The sequence below is a fragment of the Molossus molossus genome, unplaced genomic scaffold (genome assembly GCF_014108415.1).
Source record: "Molossus molossus isolate mMolMol1 unplaced genomic scaffold, mMolMol1.p scaffold_m16_p_5, whole genome shotgun sequence".
In the NCBI taxonomy this organism is placed as follows: Eukaryota; Metazoa; Chordata; class Mammalia; order Chiroptera; family Molossidae; genus Molossus; species Molossus molossus.
Window position 1 is genome coordinate 105307361 of NW_023425388.1, and position 27695 is coordinate 105335055.

General features: G+C 36.5%; 1 protein-coding gene across 1 annotated transcript in view; it reads right to left on the reverse strand.

Annotated features, from left to right (window-relative positions):
- The window catches only part of ROBO2 (roundabout guidance receptor 2), a 1312832-nt gene that overhangs the window by 108513 nt on the left and 1176624 nt on the right, over window positions 1-27695 (reverse strand). The window contains exons 6-7 of the mRNA XM_036243039.1: window positions 15154-15281; window positions 10475-10486 (exon numbers count right to left, since the gene is read on the reverse strand). Coding sequence (XP_036098932.1) covers window positions 10475-10486; window positions 15154-15281 — 140 coding nt within the window. The remainder of the gene's footprint in view (window positions 1-10474; window positions 10487-15153; window positions 15282-27695) is intronic.

Sequence of the window (27695 nt, forward strand, 5' to 3'; positions counted from 1 at the left end):
ATAACTGCTTTTATCACTAAAGTAGCATAAAACCTATGATCTTGCTCCTTCTGAACCACCTATAAGTACAACCTTTCTTAAGTATACTTATTACAAGTAATTCTTTGTTCAAAAGCTGACAATCCTTGTTCTATTGCTTGTAATCATAGTGCCTGCAGATTGTTCAAGTCAGTGTAGCATTTGGCTTCCATCAACTGGCCCAAGGTTTTACCATCCCGACACCCTCTTGTCCCCACACGCAACTCCAGCATCTCAGCGGCCAGGCCACTTCCCGTCACTCACATACCGATCGCTTGCTCTTTCTGTTAACCCATCTTGATGTCCATTATCCTTTGATCCACCTTGTCCACAATGATTAACCTGAACACACTAATCTTGTACTTTCTTGTGTTCTTCCTACTTAAAGGTTCTTGCCCTTGTGTTGCCTTGTTTTTCTATTTCCCCCACCCAGTTCAAGTTGTAAGCTCTTGCTGGTTTGGGGTGCTATTTACCATCCTGCATTGAAATATACCTTTATTTGGCCTGGAAAAGCCCTAAAAAGTGAACATTAAATTCATGCCTTGGAATAGATTTAAAAAAAAATCTTGATCTAAAGCAAATACTCAATGTTTTTCTGTCTCATCACACCAGAAGGATATGACACATTCCCACTAGTGACCGTTAACTCTCTCGTGATTATTTGGGTGGAGGATGTCAAAGCATATATATGTTGTTTGAAAAAAAAACAAAAGCCTTCTGATTATGACATACCCATCTGTAGAGAATTTCCTCCACCCCTATTGAAAATGTATGCCAAGAAGACTGTGAGTAGCCACTACCCCAGAGTCACAAAAATAACATAGAAAAAGATAGACATTATATAACAACCAAGATTAGAAAGTCCTATAAAAATTAGTTAATAGGTTTATCCCAACAACAATTTTTGGATAACAAATGGATAACAAAAAGCCACTTTATTAAAATGCAATACAGAGCCAGAGTGAGAGATGACTGACTGTTAACTTCGTTTGTAATCAGAACAGGTTGGCTTCTAATTGATAAATGATTGTTTCTTCAATTTACTTAATTCTATTTAATTTTTACTATTTAACACTTCACTTGATTTCAAAAGTATTTCTGTTAATAATATTGGAAATGCATAATGTCATAAAATATTTGATTTGAACTTTATTAACACGTAATTCATTTCAGAGGAAGCAATGCATTTATAATGAAAAATATAATTTAGGAATATAGGATTTAAAATGATTATTTTTATAAAGTCAGTTTAATCACATTTTTTTAATTTGTCACTATTTTCAAGGAATATAAATGATCAAATTTCTAAATTGCCTACCTTTCCAATTAACCATTTTCTCATTGAACAATAACTCTCTACATGAGTGATATGTTTTCTTTCTCAGCCGAAAGCTCATATTTAGCTAATATTAAAAACTTTTTGTTCCATAATAAAAACAGTGTCTATATCTCACTCTTTCTTTCAACAGTTATTTTTTTCAATGCTGAAATGAACAAAGAAAACGCTTTACTGCTTTCATAAATATGGAGGGAGAGGTGAGTGGTCAGAGACGGCAGAGCCCACCGAGTCGCAGTCCCCGGGTCCCTCCTCAGCTTGGACTCCCGGGGCTTCTGTGCACGACGGCGCGTCTCACACGCAAACTGCACTGCGCCCTGTGCAAGTGGAGAGGCACTGCACGTCTGCGTCTAGGAGTCTATATTTTTCAATCACTCTTAATAAAATTTATTCACATGGAAAGAATAATTTTTAAACTAAAAATATTCATGGTTATTCAAAATCTGATGGCTGAAGTGGGCCATGAAGCTAGTCAAATGTATTACAAAGTGTAGCTATAAAATACTGGGCGTGGCCTTCTGCGCTGACATGAACGGTAAATGTGAAAGCAATTTCCAGGAGGGGTCCCAGGTACTGAATTTGGTGGAAAGTGTGATACACTCACAAAGTCAGCGTGTATTTTGTGTCAGCAATTTTCTCTCATTGATAGTCACACATAATATGTTCCTCTCTGAAATGTACAATGTAAATATCAAAATGAAATGATTCTACTATTGTCTAGAGTAGACAGAATGCTTTTGAAAAGAATGAAATAAAATGAGGTTCAAAATACCTTGCATTTTTTGGATCTCACAGGGAAGCAAATAAAAATCCCTGTTATAGTAAATAGCTATATACACACAGCCATTTTGTACTTGGCCTTAACTTTCTTCTGAATAACACATTACTGAAAAACATCACAGTAATAAATGTGTGCTAGAAATGAATTCAGATATTGGTTGGCATTTTAACTTATAATACTATTCAGTTATTTTAGGCAAAGATTTGCTAGTTTTATTTTGTGTCCAGCTCTGGTGGGACTTAGATCTCTGCTTTCTGGTACTCACCGCCGACCAGAGGAGACTCACGTGAAAATAATCAAGCATGATACAACAGGGCGAACACGGTAAGTGTTTAAAATCGGGACGCCCCACCGTTATGACAGTACACTGACTCAGTCTGCCTCTGACGACTGGGGACAGCATGGAGGAAGGGACCGAGAGCAGAGACTGGCTGGAGCTAAGGAAGGGAGCGTGGAGCCTGCCCTGGCGGGGGATGCATGGGCTTTATGTCAGAGACTGTTTCCAGCCTGCACCAGCGCAAGGTTACCCACCTGGCTTCACGCTCCTCCCCGTGGTGCAAGCCTGTGTGCTCCTGGAACTGACGGATTATGTTAGTGACCATATAAGGTTTATGTTAGTGAAACCATGTATTTTCCCGTGACAATGGTCTTCCTGACTTTAGCAAGTCCAATTTAACCATTAAAGGTTAAGCTGCAATAAATGTGATAGTTAACTCATAAAATTCAATATATAATTCTAAAATTTATTCTATTTCAGATTAGTCAAATAGATTTCACTTTAATTATAGGTAAAATAAGAAATCATGTAATTATAGGAAATCAGTTTGAGAGTTAACAGGCAAATTTCATAAAAATTTTGAATTATACAAAAGTTATAAGTTGAGCACTTAGAAAATCTGTCAAAATTTTTAAAAGTTTCTGAATTGGCCCTGACCAGTTTAGCTCATCGGTTAGAGCATCGGCCTGCGGCCCAGAGAGGCCCGGTTCCCGCTAAGGGCATGTACCTCGGTTGCAGTATCGGACCCGGTTGGGGTCGTGTTGGTGGCAGCCAGTCGATGTGTCTCTCTCACGTTGATGTTTCTCTAAACTCTCTCTTCCTCCCTCTCTCCCTCCAGCTTTGTCTGAAGATAAATCCTTGAGTGAGGATTAAAAACAAAAGTTTCTGAATTGTAAATCCCATTTTTCCATAGTATTCTGTCCTTTGCTAATACTAGTTTTGCTTTTCTACTTACTTTCCTGACTACAATACTATAATAATATTATTATAACAAATATAATTTTATGTAGTATCAATTATAAAAATAACAATGTTATAAATTAATAAATTTTTGTTTTCTTTAAGGAACTATTACTTCCCAAGAAAAATACCATTAGCTTAAAATATCATAAATTATTAAATAAAGGGATATTTTTATTATTCTTTCAAAAAAATCTCATTTTTTTACTAGCAGAAAAATAGTTCAAAGGGTGGTGAAAAATAATCCTCTCTTGAACCTAAATTGGGAAAACTTCTCCTATCGTGGTAGAAAGGGATGCAAGTGCGGAGGTGCGCTATAGCTTAAAAACGGCTCTTCGAGTAAATGGTGAGACCTGACATCCATTTCCACTCACTTAACCTGTCAACTTGCCAGAACTGTCACGTCAGCACTCCGACTCAACCACGAAGGCTGAGCACATCCCATTATCTCACATTTTAGAAAAAGAATGCATGAAGATGCCAATCAGAAAAAAAAGAGAAAGAACTTGTAACCGAGAAACAAAGGTACTGATGCTGAGGCTGCTTAGTTAACGGAATTTTAATATGCAACTGCAATGTTTCTTAATAACATTAATTACACGCTTAGTAAGGCACCATCCTAACTCATTAGTGCCTTCTTTTTGTTGTATTTTATCTCTTACTAGCAGAATGGGGGCTATGTGATTGGCCTGTTACCATTAATGTTGCTTAATCTTTTTACAGCCCTATTTAAAGCTGCTTGCATAAACATTTTCTAGGCAAGTGTTACCTATGTATGCACATGTGTGTATCAATGAACTGCACCAACATTTGACGTGCCCCTACCACATGTAAGTGTCATGCTAGACCTAGAGGCAGAATAAAGATAAGTACAACAACGTGCTCACTGACAAAGAGCTAATAGTTTTTATAAGGCAGATGAAAATAATATCCCCAGTAAATATGGGAAGCAATGCTTGCCATGAGAGAGATTTAAAAAGGCATTAACATATATTTTAACTCAAATTTGAATTTAATTTGGTAGTGCATATTTTTTAATGAATCTAATTATATACTGTTCCTTTGAGTAACACTTAATATGTTCATATAAGTAATGTAGTAACTCAAACGTCAAGCATATAATACTTAAGTTAATAAACATCATAACATTTAACATTATATATATATCTGTATATATATATACATAATATATACACATAATGGATACATAATACATATCCATATAAATATGCATTTTTATATATAATATGCATACTCAGACATCAATACTGTAAAATATATATAATATGTATATATCATGATAGCCTCTTTCTGTCTACAAATTACCCATAAAAGTAAAAATTTTGACTTGTTAGAAGGTGTGACTAAAACATTAATACTATTTCTTTTTGGATACTGGTAGTAAAGTCTCTGCATATTAATTTCATAATACTATTTCTGGCAAGAGATTTACATTCTTCTAATATTTGATATTTATGGTACTTCAAAAATTTTTTTGTCCTCATGCTTATTGATTTGAGAGAGAAAGAGAGAGAGAGAGAGACATTGATGTGAGAGAAAAATATTAATCGGTTGCCTCCCGTACATGCCTCAACTGGGGAATCAAACACACAGCCTTGGTATGTGCTCTGATTGGGAATCAAACCTGAAACTCTTTTGGTGTATGGGATGATGCACCAATCAATTGAGCCACCTGGCTAGACCTATAGTACTTTAATTTTAACTACCAAGTTAACATACATAATGTTTGTTTTATTTCATTTGAACAGACTCCAAAATTAATGAGTATTTAAGTTTTTTTGACATTTGGACTAAGATAATGGAGCAAAGATCTATTGCCGGGCTTCCTTCTATTGAATACAACAAAAGAAATGAATAAAAAGGGAAAACTACCATAGTCCCAAATCCAAATCTGAAGTACCGCTTCCAAATATAATCAAGCCTGGAGAAACATGAAGAGGCCCTTTGAACATTAACTAGCCTCCATACACAATCCTTTACAATACTGATATTACAAAAATTATCTTTCAGCATTGAGAGAGCCCATTCCATAACCTGAGATGGGAAAGAAGGATCGAGAGTCAAGACAGGAACTAGATAAATATGAGACATAAATTTATAAACAGCTGAAATTTAAAAGTCAAGGGAGAAGGTACTGAAGGAAAGACACAGACAAGACTACTGCAAGATTATAAGGTGCCCCTCCTAGGGAGATAAAGAGTTTATATCTTCTAAGGAACACAGAAATACTTTATATTAAATAGTTGTTCATAAACTAAATAAGATTATATACAACAGGAACTCTCTTAAAAATGAGAAACAAACAAAAATCTCAACAACTTAGATAAAGAGACTAAAATACAAGTGGAGATGAAGAATGTTGTATTCAACCTTAACAAGGAAATAAACAAAACGATACAAAAATTAAAGAAACAAACTCTAGGAACAAGAAAAATTATACTTGCCATTTAAAAAATTAAAGAGCTGATAAATAAACATCAAGAAACCATATACTATAAAATAAAACTAATGACCTCAAAATTATTATAGAAAAGTGAACAAATACGGAATTGCGACAATGGAAAGCCAATTGAACTCATGATGAAGAAGAAGAAGAAGAAGAAGAAGGAGGAGGAGGAGGAGGAGGAGGAGGAGGAGGAGGAGGAGGAGGAGGAGGAGGAGAAGAAAAAGAAGAAACACCCCCCAAAAATATTCAGAGATAAAACAGAAGAAAACATTCTTGAGAGGGAGTAAGTTACAGCGTGGATCTCAGATCCAGGGGGCTCATTTCGTCCAGGGTGACCAGGACCAAGATCTAACCCAGCCAGGTTGTGGAAGAAGAAATTACTTGGTATTCATATAGTAAAAGAGTATCCAGCCAAGGATAAAAATATTCTCTAAGACTCAGACTTCACTACAATACCAAGAAAATAAAACATTTTCATCAAAGTGTGGGGAAAATAAAGTATAACTCAATAATTTCATACCTATTCTTTATTTAGAGGCAATGAACAGACATTGTCAAACACACAAGACCCTTTCCAAGAGAATCGTCAGGGACTAAAACCAGCCAGGCCTGAGAATTAACCAGGACTTGTTTTTCACTTTAAAAGTGAGCATTAACTTAAAATATGCTGAATGCTTCACATTATGGAAACTCTGTTGGACCATACAAGACAATACATACTGCTTTTTTTTTTTTTTACCTGCTATTTAATCAAAACATATGGAGCAATGAAAAACGTGATGCTTAATAATAATTAAATGGAACTCTGCATAAAGCAGCTAATTAGTGCCAGATGCCGGAAACATGAAGTGCTTGTCGGAATATGATCACCGCAGGTCACAGGATAACAGCTGGAAGGAGGCAGGGAGTGAACACACGGGCTTCGCCCAGGACTCAGGACGGTTTTTGCAGGAAAGTGGATCTTGGCCTGAGAGGGGTCACACATAATGCCTTCATGTTTCCCAAATTTTCCGGATTTCAATGCGGGGTGCAGGACAGAGGTGCTGACAATATCAGTTGCATTATTGTTTAAGTGATGTCTGCTTTATAATCTGCCCTGAATAAATTTTTTAATCCCTCTCTTTTCATTTAACTTCTTAATGAATATATATTTAATTTTTATATTTAAGCAGTTAAAGATTGAAAAAAATAAGTTCTTATAAATTTCTGTTTAGAATAGTGGCTTCTTCTTTAAAATAATAATAATAATAAAAGATGAGAATTTTGCCAAAAACACACATTTTTTCTCAATACTTAGAAACTGTTGTGTGAATAATTACTTTCTTCTATCCACAGGAAATCTACTTTTGAATCACTAAATTAAGAAATATCTGGAAGTTTCTGTAAAGTTATGTGCTGTCCGTTTGGATGTTTTCAACTTGTAGCGCGTTCGTTCCCACACTGGGGCAGTCCGCATCCTGGGCACGAAACGGAGCAGGGCCCATCCTCAGAGCAAGGCCGCTGGCAGATTTGCCAGCTCTTTTCCAAATTACTCATCATGTTTTGAGTTGCTGCTGGAAAAAATGTGTTGCCCATCTCCAAAATAGATGTTCTTTTTTATTTTTAAGCTTGGGAAACACTTTCAATTGGAAATAAGACAGATGGGTACAGGAAGCTAGATATTTGTCTCTCTTTAGATCATTGTCTTCTGTCAGTTACCTCATCAGAAGCATTTGTCAGATAAACAAATTAATATTTCAGCATTCATAGTTAACTACGTCCGAGGATGCATTTTTGCTTCTAGTGTAAAGAGTGCCTCTGGAACAGTAGAAAGTCAGAACCGCAGGAAGTGTGGTGGATTTTTAATAATCTAAATGGCATTTTTCTAGATTTTGTGGTAACCAGAAAATAAGGACTTTGGATAAAAGGCTCTTTCTGAGATGCTGATGGCATTGAAGACGAGAAAGGGAAGTCTAGACAGTACTCTCCTCCATTGGCAAGTGTGTGGTTGTCTGTTTTCAGTAAAATTTTCCACACTAAGGATCCTCTAAATCAAGACTCATTCTTTCTTACACTCTTAAAAGTACAGGCCAGAGTAATTTATTACAATTGTAAATTGCATAGAGTTGCCAATTTGTTTACTCAAATGCAGCTCACAGGAGTTGTGCATTTGAATAAAACTCCCAATTTGGGGTTTATAATGAGTTCTAAATGAACTTTCCACACAGACTACCAAGTCGCATCAGGCATGTAATGTAACGACTGGTTTCTGAATCTATTCGTGTTGAAGAAGCTCCATATATTTCTAACTTTCATTCCAAAGTTTCAGAAAGAAGCTACGCACTGAATTTTCTCTAAATTTTATATACTTGATACTTACAGCTTTAAAAGCTGGATTTTTCTCCCTTTTCTGTGGTTTATACTTTGTAGAAGACCTTTAAGGCTATTGGCAAGAGATTCAAAGTTGAAAAACATACCTAGCCCACTAACAAATACTAGTATTAAAGTAGCTTTCTATTATTTCAATATTTAGTTCAAATTTACTTGATTTGAATCTTCGGACCTTTCAATAAAAGTTGACATATCAATAGTTCCTGAATTAAAATTGATGTAAAAAGTTGATGCAAAGAAAAAACAGGCTAATTTCCTCATTATCAGTTTCTTCTTTGGTGATCCAATAAAAGCATATCCATCATTCAGTTTTCAAAGTTAATAGCAGTTGTCAAGTTTAAAGTATAGTTCTTCATATTTCTGAACATTGTCATAAGTCATTCGAGATAGATTTATGAAAGGACAGACTTTCCCAGAATAAAGTATAATGTGTCAAGAAGCTATTCTTTAGTTCCAGTCCAATGGGAATTTAAGAAATCACTTTGAACAGGAGTGAAAAACAGAATCACTTTTAAAAAGCCTTGTAGGTGAAAAATACATCTCAATACTCTGTGTTCTTAACAGTCTCTAATCAATGTACTCTTTATTTATGAGTTAAATATATTGAAAATTATTAACAAATTGTTCTATTTTGGGGGGAACTTGAGAAATAATATAAATCAAGTGGTCAAGGCTCATCAGCGTGAGGTTTCTCTATATAAAAATCTATAAATTAAATGTGATTTTTCCTGTTGATTTGCAAAGTTTTTATTTTATTCTTTCCCATTCACTTTTTAGTTTTATATGTCATACCATAATATGCAAATTTACATGGATATGAATTCTTATAAATACACAAAAGGGGCCTAAAAACTATAACATATTCCTCATTTTCTAGCAACATCAATGGTAAAAAGCATGACCAATTTAATAATTGTATTTTGAAAAAGCCTGAAATTTATGTTCAATTAACTGTAAGACATAATTATATTTCAAAAATATTAAAATGTGCAAAAAAATATGTTTCAGAAACTAGGAATATGTTAGCCAATGTTGGCATACAAACATTTCACCTAAATTATCAATCTTGAACTAAATTCATTTCTATAATGGTTTTGATAATTCAGTATTAGTCTCCCCATTTTATACACAAAGTATCTGAGGGTCAGGGACATAAAATAACTGACAGAGAAAGTACTGTTCATAAATACCAGAGCAAAAATTCAGATTGAGAAACCAAATTTCTATTTTCCTGCATTTTCTATTCATGTAAGAACATATTATATAATAATAAAGTTTGCTAATGTTTCAACCTATGGGAAAGAAGTCTGTAAGTTTGGACCAATATGCATCACACAGTGTCAAGCTAGTATATTAGAAAAGCTTTTGAAGTTAGATGGATTACTTATAAGTCTATATTAAATTGAATAAATTATTGAGGTATATATACCTTGTTGTATTAAAGAAACAATGTACTAAATTCATTCATTCATTTAACCATCCATCCATTTATGCATCCATATATTCATTTTCTTATAACACAATTGCCAAGATTTCTTTTATCTAAACACATGTACTGATAAGTTAAGCTACACGTTAAAAAATTCAGAAAGGTCATTAAATCAATGAATTTAAAAACAATTTATCTTCCAAGCATTTACAAATAATAACCACTTACAGCTGCAAGCAAAAGCTGTTAACTTCAATTTTGCAAAGCCAAATGAAGGATGAAATATATAAAACCACAAACTTTTCATGCCAACGAACACAGCTCCTCTCCCTTTTCCTCTTAGTGTAAGGAACGATTTATAATAACTTAAATTTTGTTGAAGCAGCATGCAGATAATAAGTATGCAGCAGCTAAAACGCCCTTAAAATGCAAGGACTCCAAGCAGCTTAAAATAAAGAAGTAAATAAAATAACATAAAATAACTTCTTAATTTAACTCATACATAACTAATTTTTAAAATATCAAACACAACTAATAATTGATTATTTTATACAAACAAGACAAAAAATGTATTATATTTTTTCCTTACGAAAAGTTAGCAGTTTATAATATTAATCATTCATATATTCTTTCAGAATTGTTAAGTAGCAAAAGTCATTACAGAATTGTTTATCAAAGTGATGAAAAGATTAGGAGCTACTTTTACAGAAGATAGTGCCTCAAGCAATATTTTAAGAGGGGTGAATAAATATATTCCTCCGGTCAGATTCTACTATGCATGAGTTATGAAGCATCGTACAAAGCCATGCTAAATGGATAGAAGGATGGCTACTTACCAACAGGGCGAGCTGTAGACATTACAATGGTGTGGTGAGAACATAAAAAGAAATTAAAAAAAAATTATCAGAATGCATGATGTGTAATGTTACATTTAAGTATGGACATTTGAGTGGTTTCTAGTCATAATTCAAGTATGAAAAGAATGTCTGAGTTTGACAAAACGAAAAGTTATAAATGCAATCCTAAGAAAATAATTATTTTGCATCCCAGGATTAACTTAACTATACGCCATTTGAGAGATTTTATGTGAAGTCATATCGCCATCACTCACTGTAGTTATCATTTCAAAGGTCTTTCAGAGTTATACAGCCTTGTGGTGCTGCAAAGTTAAGAACCTGATGAATATAACTATTCAAGTCACAGACTAGCAAATGTCATGTCAATAAAAGAAGGCCTCACTGTCTGATTTAAATAGCAATTGGATTTTAAGCATGGTTAGTCAGAACCATTACAGGACTAAGAAAAGCCCATGACGCTGCTTTTCAGCCAGTAATAAGTTAAGATCACATCACTTTTCATCCCTGGACAGGGTGGATGAAAATATAACAAATAGGTTGGAACATCCTTAGAGATTTCAACTGAGTAGCTCCCTAACTACTGTTAAGCTTTTTTTCTTATTTTGGCAGAGGGCAGGAAACAATGACTGACAAGCTGATTCTTGTTCACACAGAGAATGGCTTTCAAACTGCTGCTTAAACAAATTATTATTTCTTTATTATATTGTAACTTTCAATCACTGAAAGCTGTAGTAATAAGCTTCCCCTATTTTTAATGCACAGAAAATTTAAGAGACACACATGGGCTTAATAAGATTTTTAAAGAAATAACGCCAAATCAACGTAGATAGTACACCACTTTATATAAAAGCATGACAAGTATAGAACATATGGTTCCATTATTCCAGTGAAGAAGAAGTATATTTAGTAGCATTTAAACTTTTATGAAATCTTACATTAAAAATATACACTTATTCGACAAGTTTTTGACCATACCCTAGTGCATAAAGCTGGATGCATATAAAATGTGGTTTAGAAATGGTGGGCAGTTTTGCCCTGATGTCTCACTGGGCATGGTGACACATATGGCCATTCAAACCCTATTTCTAGGCATTCATTCTCTTGGCCAACACATCATAAACTAGCACTGTGCAATCTCTGAACAACACTAGAGTTCCTTTTCTGTGAGATCCATGGTCTTATAATATTAGTCATAATTAAAGGGGAGATTAAGACAATTCAAAGAAGAATAAAGTAATTATAGTAGCAGTGTGAAAACTCTAGCTTAGTGAAACTCCAGGGTACTCCATCGCCTCTGATGGGGTTACTATAGTAACATGAAGAGAAGTCACCCTAAGCACAACAATTTCTTTCTCTTTTGTATTTGTTGTGGGAACACATGAAAATAATGACCAAGAGCAGGACAACAGACTAACATCATAAAGGTGTGGTTTATTCTAACCGATAAGATTTCTAGTAATTCTGCCAGTGTCCGGTAGAAAAATAACTGTCTTTCATTTGTATTTTTTAGGTGCCACCTTAAGCCGAATCTCAAACTTAATGTTTCCTATTGATATAAACAAAAAGGCATTTTGTGTCTATGATATTATAGAATAAAGAAGAACCCATGCCCTGACCGGTTTGGCTCAGCGGTTAGAGTATCGGTCTGCGGTCCAGAGAGACCCGGGTTCGGTTCCCGCTAAGGGCATGTACCTCGGTTGCAGTTTGTCCCCGGCCCTGGTTGGGTCGTGCGGGTGGCAACCCCTCGGTGTGTCCCTTTCACATTGATGTTTCTCTCTCTCTGTCTCTTCTTCCCACTCTATCTGAACAAAAAATGGAAAAATGTCCTCGGGTGAGGATAAAAAACAAGAAGAAACCATAATAAGAAAGCATTTTTTAAAGAAATAAAATATTTCTTTTTCACCTAGTCTAGAGTAATTTCCAAAAAATTAAGGCTTTATTGCCCTATAAGCAAGATGTTTATTCCAACAAAGTCTTAATTTATGTAAAGCCAATTTGAGCAATTGACAAATGGGGAAAAATTGTGTTTACAAATATGCAGTTTGCGTTCATGTATTTTGAAGCCAATTAAAAAAGTTCTGTTAGAACACGAATTGTTTGATTAGAATATAAATGCTGGGAGGGTGGTTGTCTGGCATTATTTCTTTCAAATTTTATGTTAGTCAAGTCAGCATAAGGAGCTACTTGCTGTTAAGTTTAATTTTATGGCCCATTTTCACCATATTTTTGAAGTGGAAAACCAACCACCGCGTAAATCACTTTTTCAGATTTTGACTATAAAACTCTGTTTTCTTTTCCTCAATTGCCTAAAGTGAACATGATGATAAAATTTTAGCAGAAACATCACAGTAAAAGCTCTCGCCTTTGTTACATAGCAACATTTCATCCTGAAAAACAAAACAAAACAAAAAACAGCAGGTGAATGTTTTCAAAATCAGCAAATTAAACTAAACTGTGTGCTTGCATTAAATTGATGAAAATAGATGTGGCCTCTTGGGTCAGTTGACCCTGTTCTAATAAAACAAGCCAGGGAAGGGCTGAACATTTCACTTATGTACATAGAAAAATGAGGATGGAAAAAAATAAGTCGCAGATAATTTTTTTCTGTTAACCTCTTACCATGAGTAATCCCAAATGCTTTTCTTAATGACAAACATATTTTTAAGTAATATTTTACTCCACTTTCTGTTGTTACGGAGATTTTTTTTTCTGTCACCGTTTTCAGGTCATTGTTAGACGAGTAATAAGTACACACCACACAGATTAAACACTCTACTCCAGTGTCTGGACACAGATTAGGGAAGAAGACATTTAAAGTTTGCTGTTTTTTTTTAAAAAAAAATCTGATAAAAAATAAACAACTCTTTCTGTTAGCTTTGTAAGTTAGCTTCAAATGTCCATGCACAAGGAGTGTGATTTGCGAAATGAAATGTTAAACCTGAAACTTTCAACAAATCATGAAAACAATTAGCTGGGAAAGATCTTAAAGCAAACAGACCACTTCAGTGTCCTCCACCAGGCACCAAGCCTAAAGGACCCCGCCGCCTCCACAAGCAAACAACTCCCCGTGGTCTCCCCATGTGTTTAGTCAGCACATAGTTTTTGAATGGAACATTTCTTGGTTGCTTGTTTTTCTTTATTTTTTCCATTCACTTCAGAAAAAAAAACAAACAAAAAAAAACAACTTTGGGGGGAGATTTGGTCAAGCGAATTGTTTTTGCAAAGGACTGCTCAGAGAAAAGCAAATATATGTATAAATATAAAATCACCTATGGAGAATGCACATTAAACATAGTAAAGAGGCTTAAATGGGCTCAGATTTGGACCATATGTAATCAGTATGTACACTCAACTGGTATCTGATCATAGCTTCTTATGATCTGTTCTCTAATGAGGAATGAAAATGCTATTAAGCAACAAGCTTGCCAATTTTGTCTAAATTTGTTTTGTATCTCAGTTCACATCAAACGGGGGGGGGGGGGTAAAGTAGGTGGAATAGAAATGGAGCAGTTGGAAATTATAGAAATCACCAACTATTTTCCAGGTATCCAGAGTGCATATGCCTCCTAAGAGTTACCTGGAGGAAGGTGAGTTTTTTTATGATTTGATGCCCAAATTGTAGATCTGAAAAAAACAACCTTTCTTACCATGTGGAAGACAACCAACCCAAATCCCTCCGAACCCTTCTCTTAATCTTATGAAAATGTCTGGGAGCAAAGCTGCACACGAGTAGGAGGTATGACTGACTGCACCGGGTGAGCTGGGGCTCAGCCCTGGATGACAGCCGTCAGCCAGCCTGCGCATCAGTCAGGGGAGAGGAAGAAAGACCGAAAGGCTGAGCCGGGGATGCACCTGCCTGTTCCTCCGAAGTTCCAGTCAGCAACGCCACGGATACTGTCTATTTGGCGAGTGAGGGCAGCGAGCTGCCCGACTACCTGGTACCTCGGGCTACGTAATCTGCTCCTGTGGATCAACGTGCATCGCCAGGAAGAGAATTAATTCAGTCTAGCTCACTGCAGGGGTAAGCAATGCTTTCCTCCACTTACAGGAGATTCCAGGGTCTATAAACGAGCATTATTCCATGACTGAGAAAGTGCATGACACCCAGAACGTGAAAGTTATTACAGGAGAAGCACTGGGTATTTCAATTATTTAAGGCCAATGATCTTCACAAATCACTCTCTAAATCAGATTTTCTCAATGTGGGAGCTCATTTGTATCCATTTTTCACCTTTGGAAGCAGTGTCGGTTTTTTCTTCTTCCGACTGCTTTTTGAATGCTGAAATAAAAAAGGATTTCAAAGCAGTCCTCTGCAAGTGTAAAGCAAATTGAATACAGAAAAACAAAGTACTCTGGAGATTAGTGACATTTAAAACAGTAAACAGCTCAGAGAAAGGATATTTGTGTAAGTCTTATCTATTTCTAAGATTTATTTTAAAGTCACATTAGCTTTTATTTATTAAATAAAAATTAATCACTTCAAATGATCATCCCTTTGAACCCATATATGAAAATAAATAATAATACAGTGAACACAAATCTAGGCATTTCACTATGATAATAAAATAGTGTAAGCTATTATTCTGATTGTGAGTTCACGCATCAGTGTTAGTATTAGCCCGCTGGTTCGATCATATTCCACAACCCAGGTCTCTTACCTCGGACTGTGAGGGTGGCGGAGGCATCCACTTTGCCAACCCGGTTCTCGGCGATGCACGTGTAGGTGCCCTCATCGGTACCCAGTGCCTTCTTAATTCTCAGTGTGTAGTCATCTTTGACGTCATACCTGGTGGAACACAGATTGCTTTTAGTAAATAGGTTTGGTTATATTTAGATAACACATCGTTTTTCTATGGCATTTTACCTGAAACAAAACACACACACACACACAGTTCAGCCACAAAGTGCAAAGCTTAGATTAAAGGTATTGCTAATAAGATAATTAATTTCAAAAGTGATCTCCAGAAGCTTGATTATCAATTCCCTATTTTTATATATGTATACAACTCTTGCCATATCTAAATTATTAAATGCATTACTTGCACATTTTCTTTTGGTAACTCTTAGACAATAAAGAAATAGTGTATATTTGAGTTTCTTAGTGAGTTATATTCTATCATTTTATGTTACACTGGATTCAAATATACAACTTATTTTGTTATGTATCTTGAATCAAAGATAGCTGAAATATTTAAAGGAGAAATTTATTTTCTGTTGGCAAATTGACAAAATAAGCATTGGTTACAAGAATTAAGGAGGGTCAATAATTTTTATAAAAACAACATTAACTCTTAAAATGTCAACATGCTTGGAATGATTCTGGAAGTGCACACTCTCAACTCTCTCGAATGCATCCTGATTCTTTGAAGCAATACTTTCTTTCATAAAACTACATATTTCACAAGCAATTATATATTGACTATTTCCATAGGTCCTGTAAATGTGGCCTTATTTCTTGTATTTCTTTCTGGATAAATTGCCCACTAGTAATCTCATTGATGCTGTACACTGGGTATTTGGGGAAATGTTCATTTCCCCAGGGAGGAAATGTTGACTGAGTAATATGCAATATGAATAATAGTTTCTTACATTTAAAGAGTTCTTTATAGTTCACAACAGAGTTTAATAAATGATTTCACAACAATAAATGACTTAGAGATAATGCCTATTTGCAAACACCATTTTATAGAAGATGCTAAAATTGTCATTTTGAATTTCAAAGAGTTTGGAACAGCATTTGCGCAGGCAGAGAGCATTTATTTTCCTAACACAGAGCAGTGCCCCCTCCATCTGACATGTGTTTATTGTTCTGTGTCATGTGCACCGAGCAGGTATGCATTTTGGTATTTTGTGTTGAGTTTCAAAAACTCTAGAAACAAACTATATCCATATATTTCTCAATGTGAATCTAATCCTTCGGGGTTCATAATATATTTACTAAGATAGACACACTTTGAAGTTATTTTATTGAACAATCTAATATACTTAAATTTTGCCCTCATTTGCTCTTAGCCTTTTTTACCTAGTTGAGAATGAATTTTAAATAACTGGAGCATACTTTGGTAGAAAACAGCTACTTTTTAAACATGGTATAAAGTTGTATATGATAAACATGTAGGGGATATCATCTGACTTTAATTAAAAACAAGAAGAAAAAGAAACATGAAAAAACATTACTAGTGAGGAAATCCTAAGAGAAGAAAGAGGTTTTGGTTGTGGAATCTGCCAGTCTCAGACTTGTCCAAATGCAGTTGTTGTTGCCAGGTTTGATTAATGACAGTTGTACAATCGTGTGCTGACAGTCCCCACCATAAAGATACCTTTTTCCCTGATATGAAACACTGCTGAAAAATGCAACCCAATCAGATTTGGCCCCCGGACAACATGTGCTATCATCACTGTACCGTGAATTGAGATTGATTGGTAACCAGCTGTGACAAAGTGGGAAGAGACGCTCTGGTTTTGTGTTGTTTCTTTCCCAACGGGGGGAAAAAAAGGAAAAGAAAACTGAATTGTGTCAAAACCATTACCATCTGTTCAGCTAAATAATAAACAAAACAAGATAAATTTATTTTAATACTTAAAACAACAGTTTGTAGGCAAGGTTCTATTTGTGTATGATCTTACCTTTGATGAATGATCTTAAAAGTGTTTCAAAAGAGAAAATATTATTCTTTTTTTAAAAAGAAAGAGTACTATGTTTTAAGATCACTTCTAAATTTAAATGAAAGAATCTCTTTTATTTCTTCTTCCTAAAGAAACTTTTCTTTTGGAACAATTTCCTATGAATTTAAATTTACTTTGAAACCACCACACAAGATTTAAAAAATAGTAAAATGCTATAACATAAACCACATTTCATACATTTCTCTCACTTTGCAATGCCTGATGCACCTTAAGTTTCTAGGGTAGAAACTTCTCATGATTTCCGGGCTTTTGTGAATATAATGCAGATAATTTAGAGATCTCTCCCTCCAAGTCTTCTATAGTGGCTTTAGAATTTAGGAAGAGAAAAAAAGGAAAAAAATACACTACAAATTCTATTATAAAGTGGAATTTTACCATGTTCAGCTCAAGCCTGTGTATCTCATTGCCTTGTTTGGATTATTTGAGTGTTCTACACTAATAAAACTTCCTGAATGTCCATTTCATCTCAAAAGCACCTTTGTTTTTCATGGAAGGAAATTTATTTCTTCAACATTTTTAGTTTTTTTTTTTTAAATCACCTACTACTTCTTGCTAGAAGACAATGTCTGGCTCCAACTCTAGAACAAATGTTTTAACTTAGCAGTTAAAATTTTATTGCCTAGCTGCTTTATTAATCATCAAATTGGCCAATAGTAAAAACTGAATTTAACCAGGAAACATTTAATGCCTGTGCAAGCAAATGTGTCTCTCTTTTTAAAGAGATTTGAAAAGTTTGTTTTCAATTATCAAAAGACTTGCACTCAATCCAAATAGCTGAAGATCACCATATAATCACCATATACCTTTTAGACTCTTTCAGAATATAAATGTCTACAGTAATAGGCATTCCATAGTTCCATAATTCAGTAAAAATTTCACTATGGAGCTTTTATATAAAAATGTCACAATGTTTATTGCCTGCTTTAGACAGAATAATTTTTAGGATAAAGATCACTTATTAATCTTATAAAATGATCCATCTGTAATTAAAGGCACAGCCTTACACTACTGGATGTCACTGTACGAATCACAGTGGAAATGCAGACACACACATACAGGGTCAGTGATGATGCGTTTTCATTGGTCCAAAAAGTGCATTTTAACCATTTGCAACTTTGAATGAATATACTCTTCTGTAAAACATAAACTTTCTTAGAGAAATTTAAATCTTTTGCCTCTTTCAGTCTTGACAGCTCAAAATAGGAAAAGTTGCTCAATTTTCCTGAAACAATTTTTCTGCTCACAGTTTTTCAATCAAAGTCCTTCCACAGACAATACTTCTTATTAAAACTCACATAAGTGCTTCTTGGCAACTTAAACCTCAGGTGACGTTTTCTTACTCTTTAATATTTAAAGTGTATCCTAAAGGTGAGCTCTTATATCACAACTGAGGACTGGGACCTTAAAATAAGCACAACCGGCCATTAATATTTTGCTGGCAAAAGGATACTGAGTCAAGTTCACTATGTGCCACATCGAGCCTGGGTCACAGTCCTCGTTTATCTACAATCAGAATGCGGGCAATGGTCACCATTTGGATCAAGAAGTCTCTTCCTGTCCTAAGTCACAGGACTCTGGGTAGGGCCCCTAGGAGCAGGGTAAAAGGACACATAGCTCTTTACAAGCAAAAATTAATGCAACATTCACTGAAGGAAAGAGGTAACGAAAGCCTTGGGAGATAAGCCCTGTGTGGAAGTAGTAAGAGGCAAGGTGGTCTCTGAAGAGAGCCTGCGGTTCTGTTCTGGAAGCCTCTACTGAAAGCCAAAGTGAAACCTGAAATGGGATGGCATTCTGACTCTGCCTGAACAACCAAATAATACTTTCAATCCTCTTGTCTTTCCTTAAATGCTATCCTGTTACCCCAAGCCTTGCCAGCCTGCCCCATGGATGGAAGACACCCCTAGCAAGTCGCCCTTTAACACAGCTGAGAGATGGGGGGCATTTTACAACTAAAAAGCTAAGAGGAAAAAAGAAAAACAAGTGAAAAAGATGTCTTAAAACATCTACATCAGGAGCCCTGGCAGGTTTGGGTCAGTGGCTGGAGTGCCGGCCCATGGACCAAAGGGTCGCAGGTCAACTTCCCTGAGTTGCAGGTTCGATCTTCAGCCCTGGTTGGACTTGTGCAGGAGGCAACCAATCGATGTGTCTCTCTCACATTGATGTTTCTCTGTCTCTCTCTCTCTTCCCTTCCCTTCTCTAAAAATCAATGGAAAAATATCCTTGGGTGAGGATTACAAAAACAAACAAACAAATAAATATTTTAGAGAGAGAGAGAGGAAGGGAGAGGGAGAGAGAGAGAAACATCAGTGAGAGAGAACATGTATGGGCCGCCTCCTGCATGCCCCCCACTGGGGATCGGGCCCACAACCTGGGCATGTGCCCTGACCAGGAATCGAACTGACGACCTCTTGGTGCATGGGTTGACGCTCAACAACTGAGCCACACCAGCCTGGCTCAATAAATATTTTAAAAATTAGTTATTTATCCTCTCTCCTGAAAATAAAACAAAGCAAAATAAAACAGTCTTATTCCGCTGAATAGGAATCATGTCATCCAATTTTCAAATAGAAACTTCAGAATTTATTTCTCTTTAGAAAATGTAATAGGACCTATAGCATCAGACTTTCTAAAGCATTAAATAAGTTAATAATTTTAGAGTGTTCAAACTTGAACTGGCATATCATAAATACCCAATAAATGTCACACAAAATTCCCCATAACTTCCCCCACTTCAGTTATTTCTCCGTCTCCAGGGATACTGTCTCCGTCTCCCTTTGGCCATTGTCTTAGCAAGACCTGGACCGCATCCTCACCGGAATGGCTCCACCTTTGAAATCGGAATGTCAATGGTCTGATCCTACCATGAACATGGATATTTCCTACTGTCTTAATCAGTTTAGAAACTGAACCTCTTCCTCATGTCTATCAACCCCCCATCATCACTTATTTCTCTATTCTGCTTCAATTCTATGATTCGTAAGTCACTTGACTATCCTCACTTTTCCTGTCCCACTGACTTTTGTATTTGCCTGGCAAAACCCCAAGTATTATGTTACCGTCTTCTTTACATGATCAAGAGTAGACTAATAAATGTTCAATCTACCCTTGACTGGCTCTCTGGAGAGAAGTCCAAGCTTCCAGGCCTGGCTGCATGCTCTCCCTGCCTGGTCTCTGCTCGCTGGGCCAGTCCTTTCGCCCCATCGTCTGCCCTGCACTCAAGCCCTCAGCTGTACGCCACAACCTGAAGGCTCATTCCTGCCTCTGCATCTCTGCAGATGTGATGTCCTCACATCTGGAACTTTCTCCATACCTCCCAAATTTTTCCCCCTTAGCCTAACTATGTCTGCTCATCCTGACACAGGTTGGTTTAATGTCTGTCTACACCTCCAGACTTTAAGCTCCATGAAGGCACGGGTGTGTCACTGTTGTTCCAGTTGTATCCTCAGAGTTCAGCACAATGAATTAAACCTAGTAGACAGTCAATTTGTCGTGAAGGAATAAATGAAGGCTACACATATGCAGGAAGATGGAGACTGTATTCTTTTCACCAGGATCAAACACGGCTGATCACCAAATGCCAAGTCAGTAAAACCAGAGGCTGTTAAAAACTCAGGGAATGCTTCAAGCATTAGGAATCACTTTATTTTCAGTTCCCTGAATTTAAACAAGTTTGCTTAAATTGTACCTTCTACTCATCATTTTTTCACTTCAAGTATTTTCTCTTCTCTGTTCAATCTCTTCCAATCACTGGCTGGTGCCACAATGACCACCTCATTGCACAGGGCCCTGGAGCTATCTGTACTGCAAAGGAGACACTGACTTAGGACAACCCAGCTCACACCTGCCCTGCTCCACGCGCGGCTTAACCAGGAAACCTCGTGCACACCTGTTGCCTGGATGAAGAAATCCAACTTTGACTAACAGCAATAATAAAAAAGTGAGATCTAAAATGTATGATAAAAACTAATGTTAAGATAAAATGTATATGATAAAAATGATACATATATTCCATCACTGAAAATCCTTGAATAAAATCAAACATTAACATCAAAGTGCTTCACACAATAATTTTATTTTTTTTAATTTTTGGGGGGACGTAGGAGCACTCATCCAGGGTTTGAAGCCAACAATTCTACTTTTAATCATTGACATAATATTCACTATTTGCCTGGAAAACAGCATTTTTTTTTTATTAGCTGCAGATAGGGCAAAGATCTGTCATTGAAATTACATTATTGCTTTCAGAACTTCAGAGAACTTGTAATATCACCCCACGGTTATTCTGATTTTCAACAAATTTAAATCTCTTAAAAGTTTAGAGATTATATAGGTGTATGTGTGTGCAAGTGTGAATGTGTGTGAAATACTTCTTTCTTCCACATTCAAACCATTGTACAGATATTAGGATATTCTTTTTGTTCATAATATCAGAAGAACATATTTAATACTTTTATTGCTATCTTTAATAAGCAACCATCCTTGTAATAATTTTTCCACTAAAATTTAACAGATTATTCAAATAAAGTAATATCTGCAATCACTTGGATGTGGTATTATTTCCAATATTGCAGGTGTTATTTCCAATAAGCTTTTTGAAACTAATTAGACCCTAAAACTTATGGCAAAAAATGTAATTATATCACAATTAAGGAGAACATGTTGGAACAAATAAAGTGGTGAAGACAGGTTAAATTTTCTTCAATTTAGAAATAAGTATTTTATTGGCTTAAATTAGTTTAAGACAATTTGGTTTCACTATAGGAATTAGAATTACAATGTCACATTTGGAAATGTGAATATATCTCAAGTTATGTGTTTAGTTAGAAATTCATCTTAACTTTAAATATTGTTTAAAAAGCGCTTTTGGGATTAAATGCATGAGAATCCATAGAACTCACAGCTCTGACCCAACAGTGTTTGAAGGCAGTTTCTATTCTTCTTGCTCTCTCTGAACTGGGAATGAACTTTATAATAAGGACTGCAAGTTTGGGGTAAAATGGATTTTTGAACACTCCAGCTACTCAGTGGGCTTGTGGCCTTTGCTGGCCAAAAGGTCTCCTTCGTTGGTGCTGAAAGCCAGCAGCACGGTGTGAGCTAGCGGGTTAGCATTCTGCGTTACGAGAGATGCCCAGTCTGGACCGTGCCAGGGAAGGTTCACAGGCTCTCTCCTTTTCCTTCTGCCCACAGAAACCTCCTCGAGAAATGTACTACGGAATGAGTTAGAAATTTTACACAACTGCATAGGGACACCGTCCTGATTAAGTGTGCCGCAGAACGTGTGGGTTGGTAGCTCTGTTTGAAAGTGACATTTCAGGCACTTCTCTACTTTAGCGACTCTTAACTAAGTTGACTTCGATTTGTCCCTCAGATCCTTCGTTTGTAGAATCAGGATTGTAAGGGTGAGTTTCACACGGCGGAGGTGAGATCAAACCACCTGCACACGGGGCACTTGCTAAGCATCAGCATCACTTCCACAGCTCATCAACTTTAAAGTGCATATTGCTCACGTGTTAACACCTCTGGAAGTAGAAATCATTTTCCAAAGATGGCATATCACAGTTGATTTGCCATTATTTTCTCTTTAACTATGAGAAAATAGACTGTGGGATCTCACAATTTTAACTTGGATTCAGTGACACATGATATTATTATATGATTAAAAATGATCAGGCTAAACAAATATTTTACTTATCTCTTTATTAAATACAACACCTTTCATCCAAGCACTCAATAAATAAATAAATAAAGCCTGACATACAATTCATTTCTGACTAAAAACTAAAGCTTTTCATTGTACTGCCACTTGCATTATTATGCATGGCTGTATAGTCACAGGAAATATACCAATGCAATTCCTAACTACCTTTTAAATAACTTCCTACTATGTATGTCTACCTCCAAACTTTCTCTACTCCAAGCTACCCTGTATATAAATACAACAATCAATGTTCTAAACAGAGACAAAGATACATTTCTATTCAATGTGCTCTGTGCATTCCCATTTCAGAGTGTGTTCGGTGTAAACAACTGATTTCAAACTAGAGGCTTTTCTAATAAAGCCGCATCTAACCTTGCAGGCCCGAAATGCCCTTCGACCATGCTGAAGGCAAACCAAACCACCCACTGTTGGCCTACACGGTGCACCACCAACGCTTTCTCCTCGTTTTTCTGTCTCTTCGAACTGCCTTTTCTCAGTTCCACTTTAGGGAATTCTACTCTATATCAGATGGAACTAAAGTTGCTTTTGTTTTCTAAAACCCGAAACAGTCTGGAATATCATAGTTTCAACGTAGTTTGCCTTATTTAACGATTAATGCTATAAATATCTCATATCCTCTACTAAATACTTGAGAATAAACTCATCCTTTTTTTAAATGTGTTGCAATATCAACACATAGAAATGCCCAGTAAATATGTATAATTATTCTTGAGGTAATTATTGAAATATAATATGTCATTGGTCAACACTGGTGATTTTTAGTACTTATTTGAGAGAATTGACATCTTACGACAAATTACGTAGTAATGTGGGTGGTTGAAAGGCTGTTCTAGATCAGCACACTTCCTACACTGCGATCTTGTCCCATGATGAGTCACCTTCTCAGAAGCTTCCCTGTGTCCCAGTGGCCACCCCACCTCTAAATACCGCCTTTCCACCAGAGCGCCAACCAATTAACACTAGGTAACACGTGGAGTAGACTTCACCAATATTTGATTCTACCCTGTGGAATGTGGTATATTCTTACAATACTTTGAAAGTATTTGTTCTCTTTTCTCTCATATTTGACAGTTGTATCTCCTTCACACATTAGCTAAGATATAACCCTCATTCACCATGCCACTGTAGTGCTGGGTCTCCACTTATTCTGTTTGGTTTTTCCTTTCTTTTTCTACCCATAGCAGTTGACTCAAATAGCTGGGTTGTGCAGCAACTTTTCCAGAGGGACCATTATAAAAAGAAATAATAATAATAATAATAATAATACCACCACATTGGTAGAAAACATGAAGCTTGCAGCTCAGTCTTGCCTACTGATTCACAACTGTCCATACAATTGTTGATGATCACATTTTATCAATAAAATATAAAATAACACTCGCAGTAAATTCAGCTGTGCCAAGAGCACAGTTAGGCAATAAAGATTAAGAAGGATAAATTAAATTAGCATGCCCTAAAAGAGTGCATAACTCTAGATTTATACACTCATACTATTAAATTCTCTCAGCAAGCAGTTCTGTAGCTTCTGATGTGTTTCCAGTGACTTTATTTTTATTTCCAGACTCGATGTTAAGGAGAACACATAAATATATTAGGTTAAAATATTCTGTAAGGATAAAGAGAGAATTGTTTTAATAGGCAATGGAAAATAATACCATTTAAAAAAATAGGCACTCATATATATGATATAAAATAATAAATGTATACATGATAAGTGCCATTATGATAAATATTATAAAACCTTTAGTATGTACTTCTCACACAGATGTATTTTGTGACTCTCTGACAGACACAAGTAATTACTAATCTGCCCTCTCCTAATCTTCAGCCCCAAACGGAGAATGGCATGGGCTGGTCCCCCCCAGCGCCAGAGCAGTGTTTAAAGTGCGGACTGTGGAATCCGACTGCCATACTTACTCTCTTCGGTCTTATTTTTCTCATTTATAAAGAATAATAATAATAGCATTTACATCATAGCATTGTCCTAAGGATGAATATATTAATGTAAATTGCCTATATATATTTGGTATAGAGTAAGCACTGTGTACATATAACTTATTAACATTATATTTAGAGGAGAGGAAAAGTGAATCAAAACAACTTTTTCGAATATGTACTAGACCGGTACTATAAAAACATAAACAAACATTCAGGGTCAAGAAATTTTTGAATCAAAAAGTATGCCTATTGCCCTGGCTGGTGTGGTTCAGTTGGTTAAGCATCGTCCCATGCACCAAGAGGTCGCTGGTTTGATTCCTGGACAGGGCACATGCCCAGGTTGAGGGTCCAATCCCCAGCTGAGGTGCATAACGGAGACAACCTATTGATGATGTTTCTCTTTCACATTGATGCTTCTCTCTCCCTCTGCCCCTCTCTTCCTCTCTCTCTAATGTTAATAAAAAACATATTAAAAGTGCTTATATATATATCTGATAAGCTAAAAAGTAATTGTCATTAGTAATGGGGTTATGTGTAATTCTACTTTCTATTTTAGCCCCATTTTTTTCAACTAGCTGTTCTGTTGTAGTTTTTAAACTGCTACAAAAATGTATTATCATACTTTTAAAATTAAGTTGTTACTATTCATAGAATCATACCATTTCACAAGTTAAAGGCACCACAGAAGCCACCCCCCAACTCACACATTTTGCAGATGTGGGCTCTGGACTCAAACATGCCAAGTGCTGAAAATCACACGGTGCGTTCGGCAGGGCTGCGTGGAGAACCGGGATCTCAATCCAGTTCGCCTGCAGCCCCGCCCTGCAGTTCACCTTCCTACGAACAACAACAGCAACAAGACCAACCATACATATAACAAGGCTGATAGGAATTATTTAAGTAATTCTAACCACAGATTGTCTTGTGAAGGCAAGGATTTGTGTTAATATAGTCAATTAAGAAACATTTTCTTTTTTAAGTTTTGTTTACAGTCAAGGTAAACACCTAGGTCTGAGGAAGGGTCTGCAATGGTAAATGCACAGTATGCCCACTTGCGGAATATGGTGTGACATGGTGATTCTCCCCTGTAAGCCTTTGGCTTGTCCTATAGTTTGGTTAAGTAAACTGTTGCCCTAGTCTGGCCTCAGCCCAGCTGAAGGCTCTCACATGTAACACGCCCAGGTCCCAAGCACTCACATGTAACACAACCAGGTCCCAAGCTCTCGCATGTAACACGCCCAGGTCCCAAACTCTCACAGGTAACACACCCAGGTCCCAAGCTCTCACATGTAACACGCCCAGGTCCCAAGCTCTCACATGTAACACGCCCAGGTCCCAAGCTCTCACAGGTAACATGCCCAGGTCCCAAACTCTCACATGTAACATGCCCAGGTCCCAAGCTCTCACATGTAACACACCCAGGTCCCAAGCTCTCACATGTAACATGCCCAGGTCCCAAGCTCTCACATGTAACATGCCACACTTTGATGGAAGAAGTGCACCTGCTGTGGCACCTACGTGGGACAACCCCACGTGCAAATGATAGGTGGCACTCAGGCAGATCCTTTAGCTCTGCAAACTGGCACCTGGTCTTGGCTTTGTTCTCATACAACACAAGAGCTGCCAGCTTACTTACGGACAGCAAAGCATCTCTGACTTCAAGGCATTTCATATTCCAAGTGTGTCCCAGCTTGTTAGTTGACCACTGGCCAGGGCCCAAATTGGATGCCAGTCCTTGCATTGTTCCGAGCTGAGATTCTCAACAGATGGGCCAATGTAGTCACAGGACAAGGCAACTTGCACCCCCCAAGCTAGGTGGCAATTAGTTTTGTGTTAACAGCAACTATTAGCACCTATTTGGTGAAAACACAGAGAAAGCGCCATTTTGGCATCCCTCTAAAAGTTTCTAATTAATCCTGTTTGTAAACAAAATCTATATTTTCAGCCTCCAACACAGTAACCTTGACCTGATCCAAGTTTAGATTTTCAAAACACCAAAACATTTTATGAGTGACTTATGAAATTGATTTAAAAATTACTCTTAATAATAATTTTATAACAGTATTCCTACAGTTCTTCATAACATAGTGTTTCTAACTGAATAGCTAAATATTTTTAAAATCCTCATCTCAGGATATGTTTTTATTGATTTTTAGAGAGAGGGAGGGAGAGAGAGAGAGATAGGTTGCCTCCTGTACACTCCTTGATCAGGGATCGAACCCACAACCTTCTGGTGTACGGGACAACGCTCCAACTAACCATCCATCAGGCCAGGGCTGATTATCTAAAATTTCATGTAAAATATAAAATTTGTAAGTGGCTTAAGTCCATGAATAATAATCGCGTAATTAGGCAGCCCTTTAGTTTCAAATGCAGGTTTCTGGTTGGACAGATTCTAAATCAAGTCCTGGACTTAAAACGTACCAATGTGTGACCACAAAAACTATTTTAAGCTTCTGTTTTCGTGTCCCTTAAACGATACTAATATTATGCTGGAAGACTGCTCTTTAAAATAACGGGATTAATGCATGCACAAGCCTTAGAAGAGCGCAAGGCAAAAGTAATCTTCAAAAACCGTGTGCTTTCATCACTGCACACTCTTCCTATGAACGTGCAGTTTCCTTCCTAGCAGGAGACAAACAGCAGGTGTACTGGGGGCTCCTGAAGGTCTCCACCCAGGCTGCTCGTTGCGCTGGGGCTGGGGTACAGTGTCAGGATCATGTACAACCTCTCCGTCCTGGAAATATGGGGCAACTCCCAGGCTTGGCAAACCGGCTGGTAAAGTGTATAAATACATCTAAGTGATTTAAAAGGAAAAGTTACATTGATTAGATAAATAATATTATATGTGTTTCT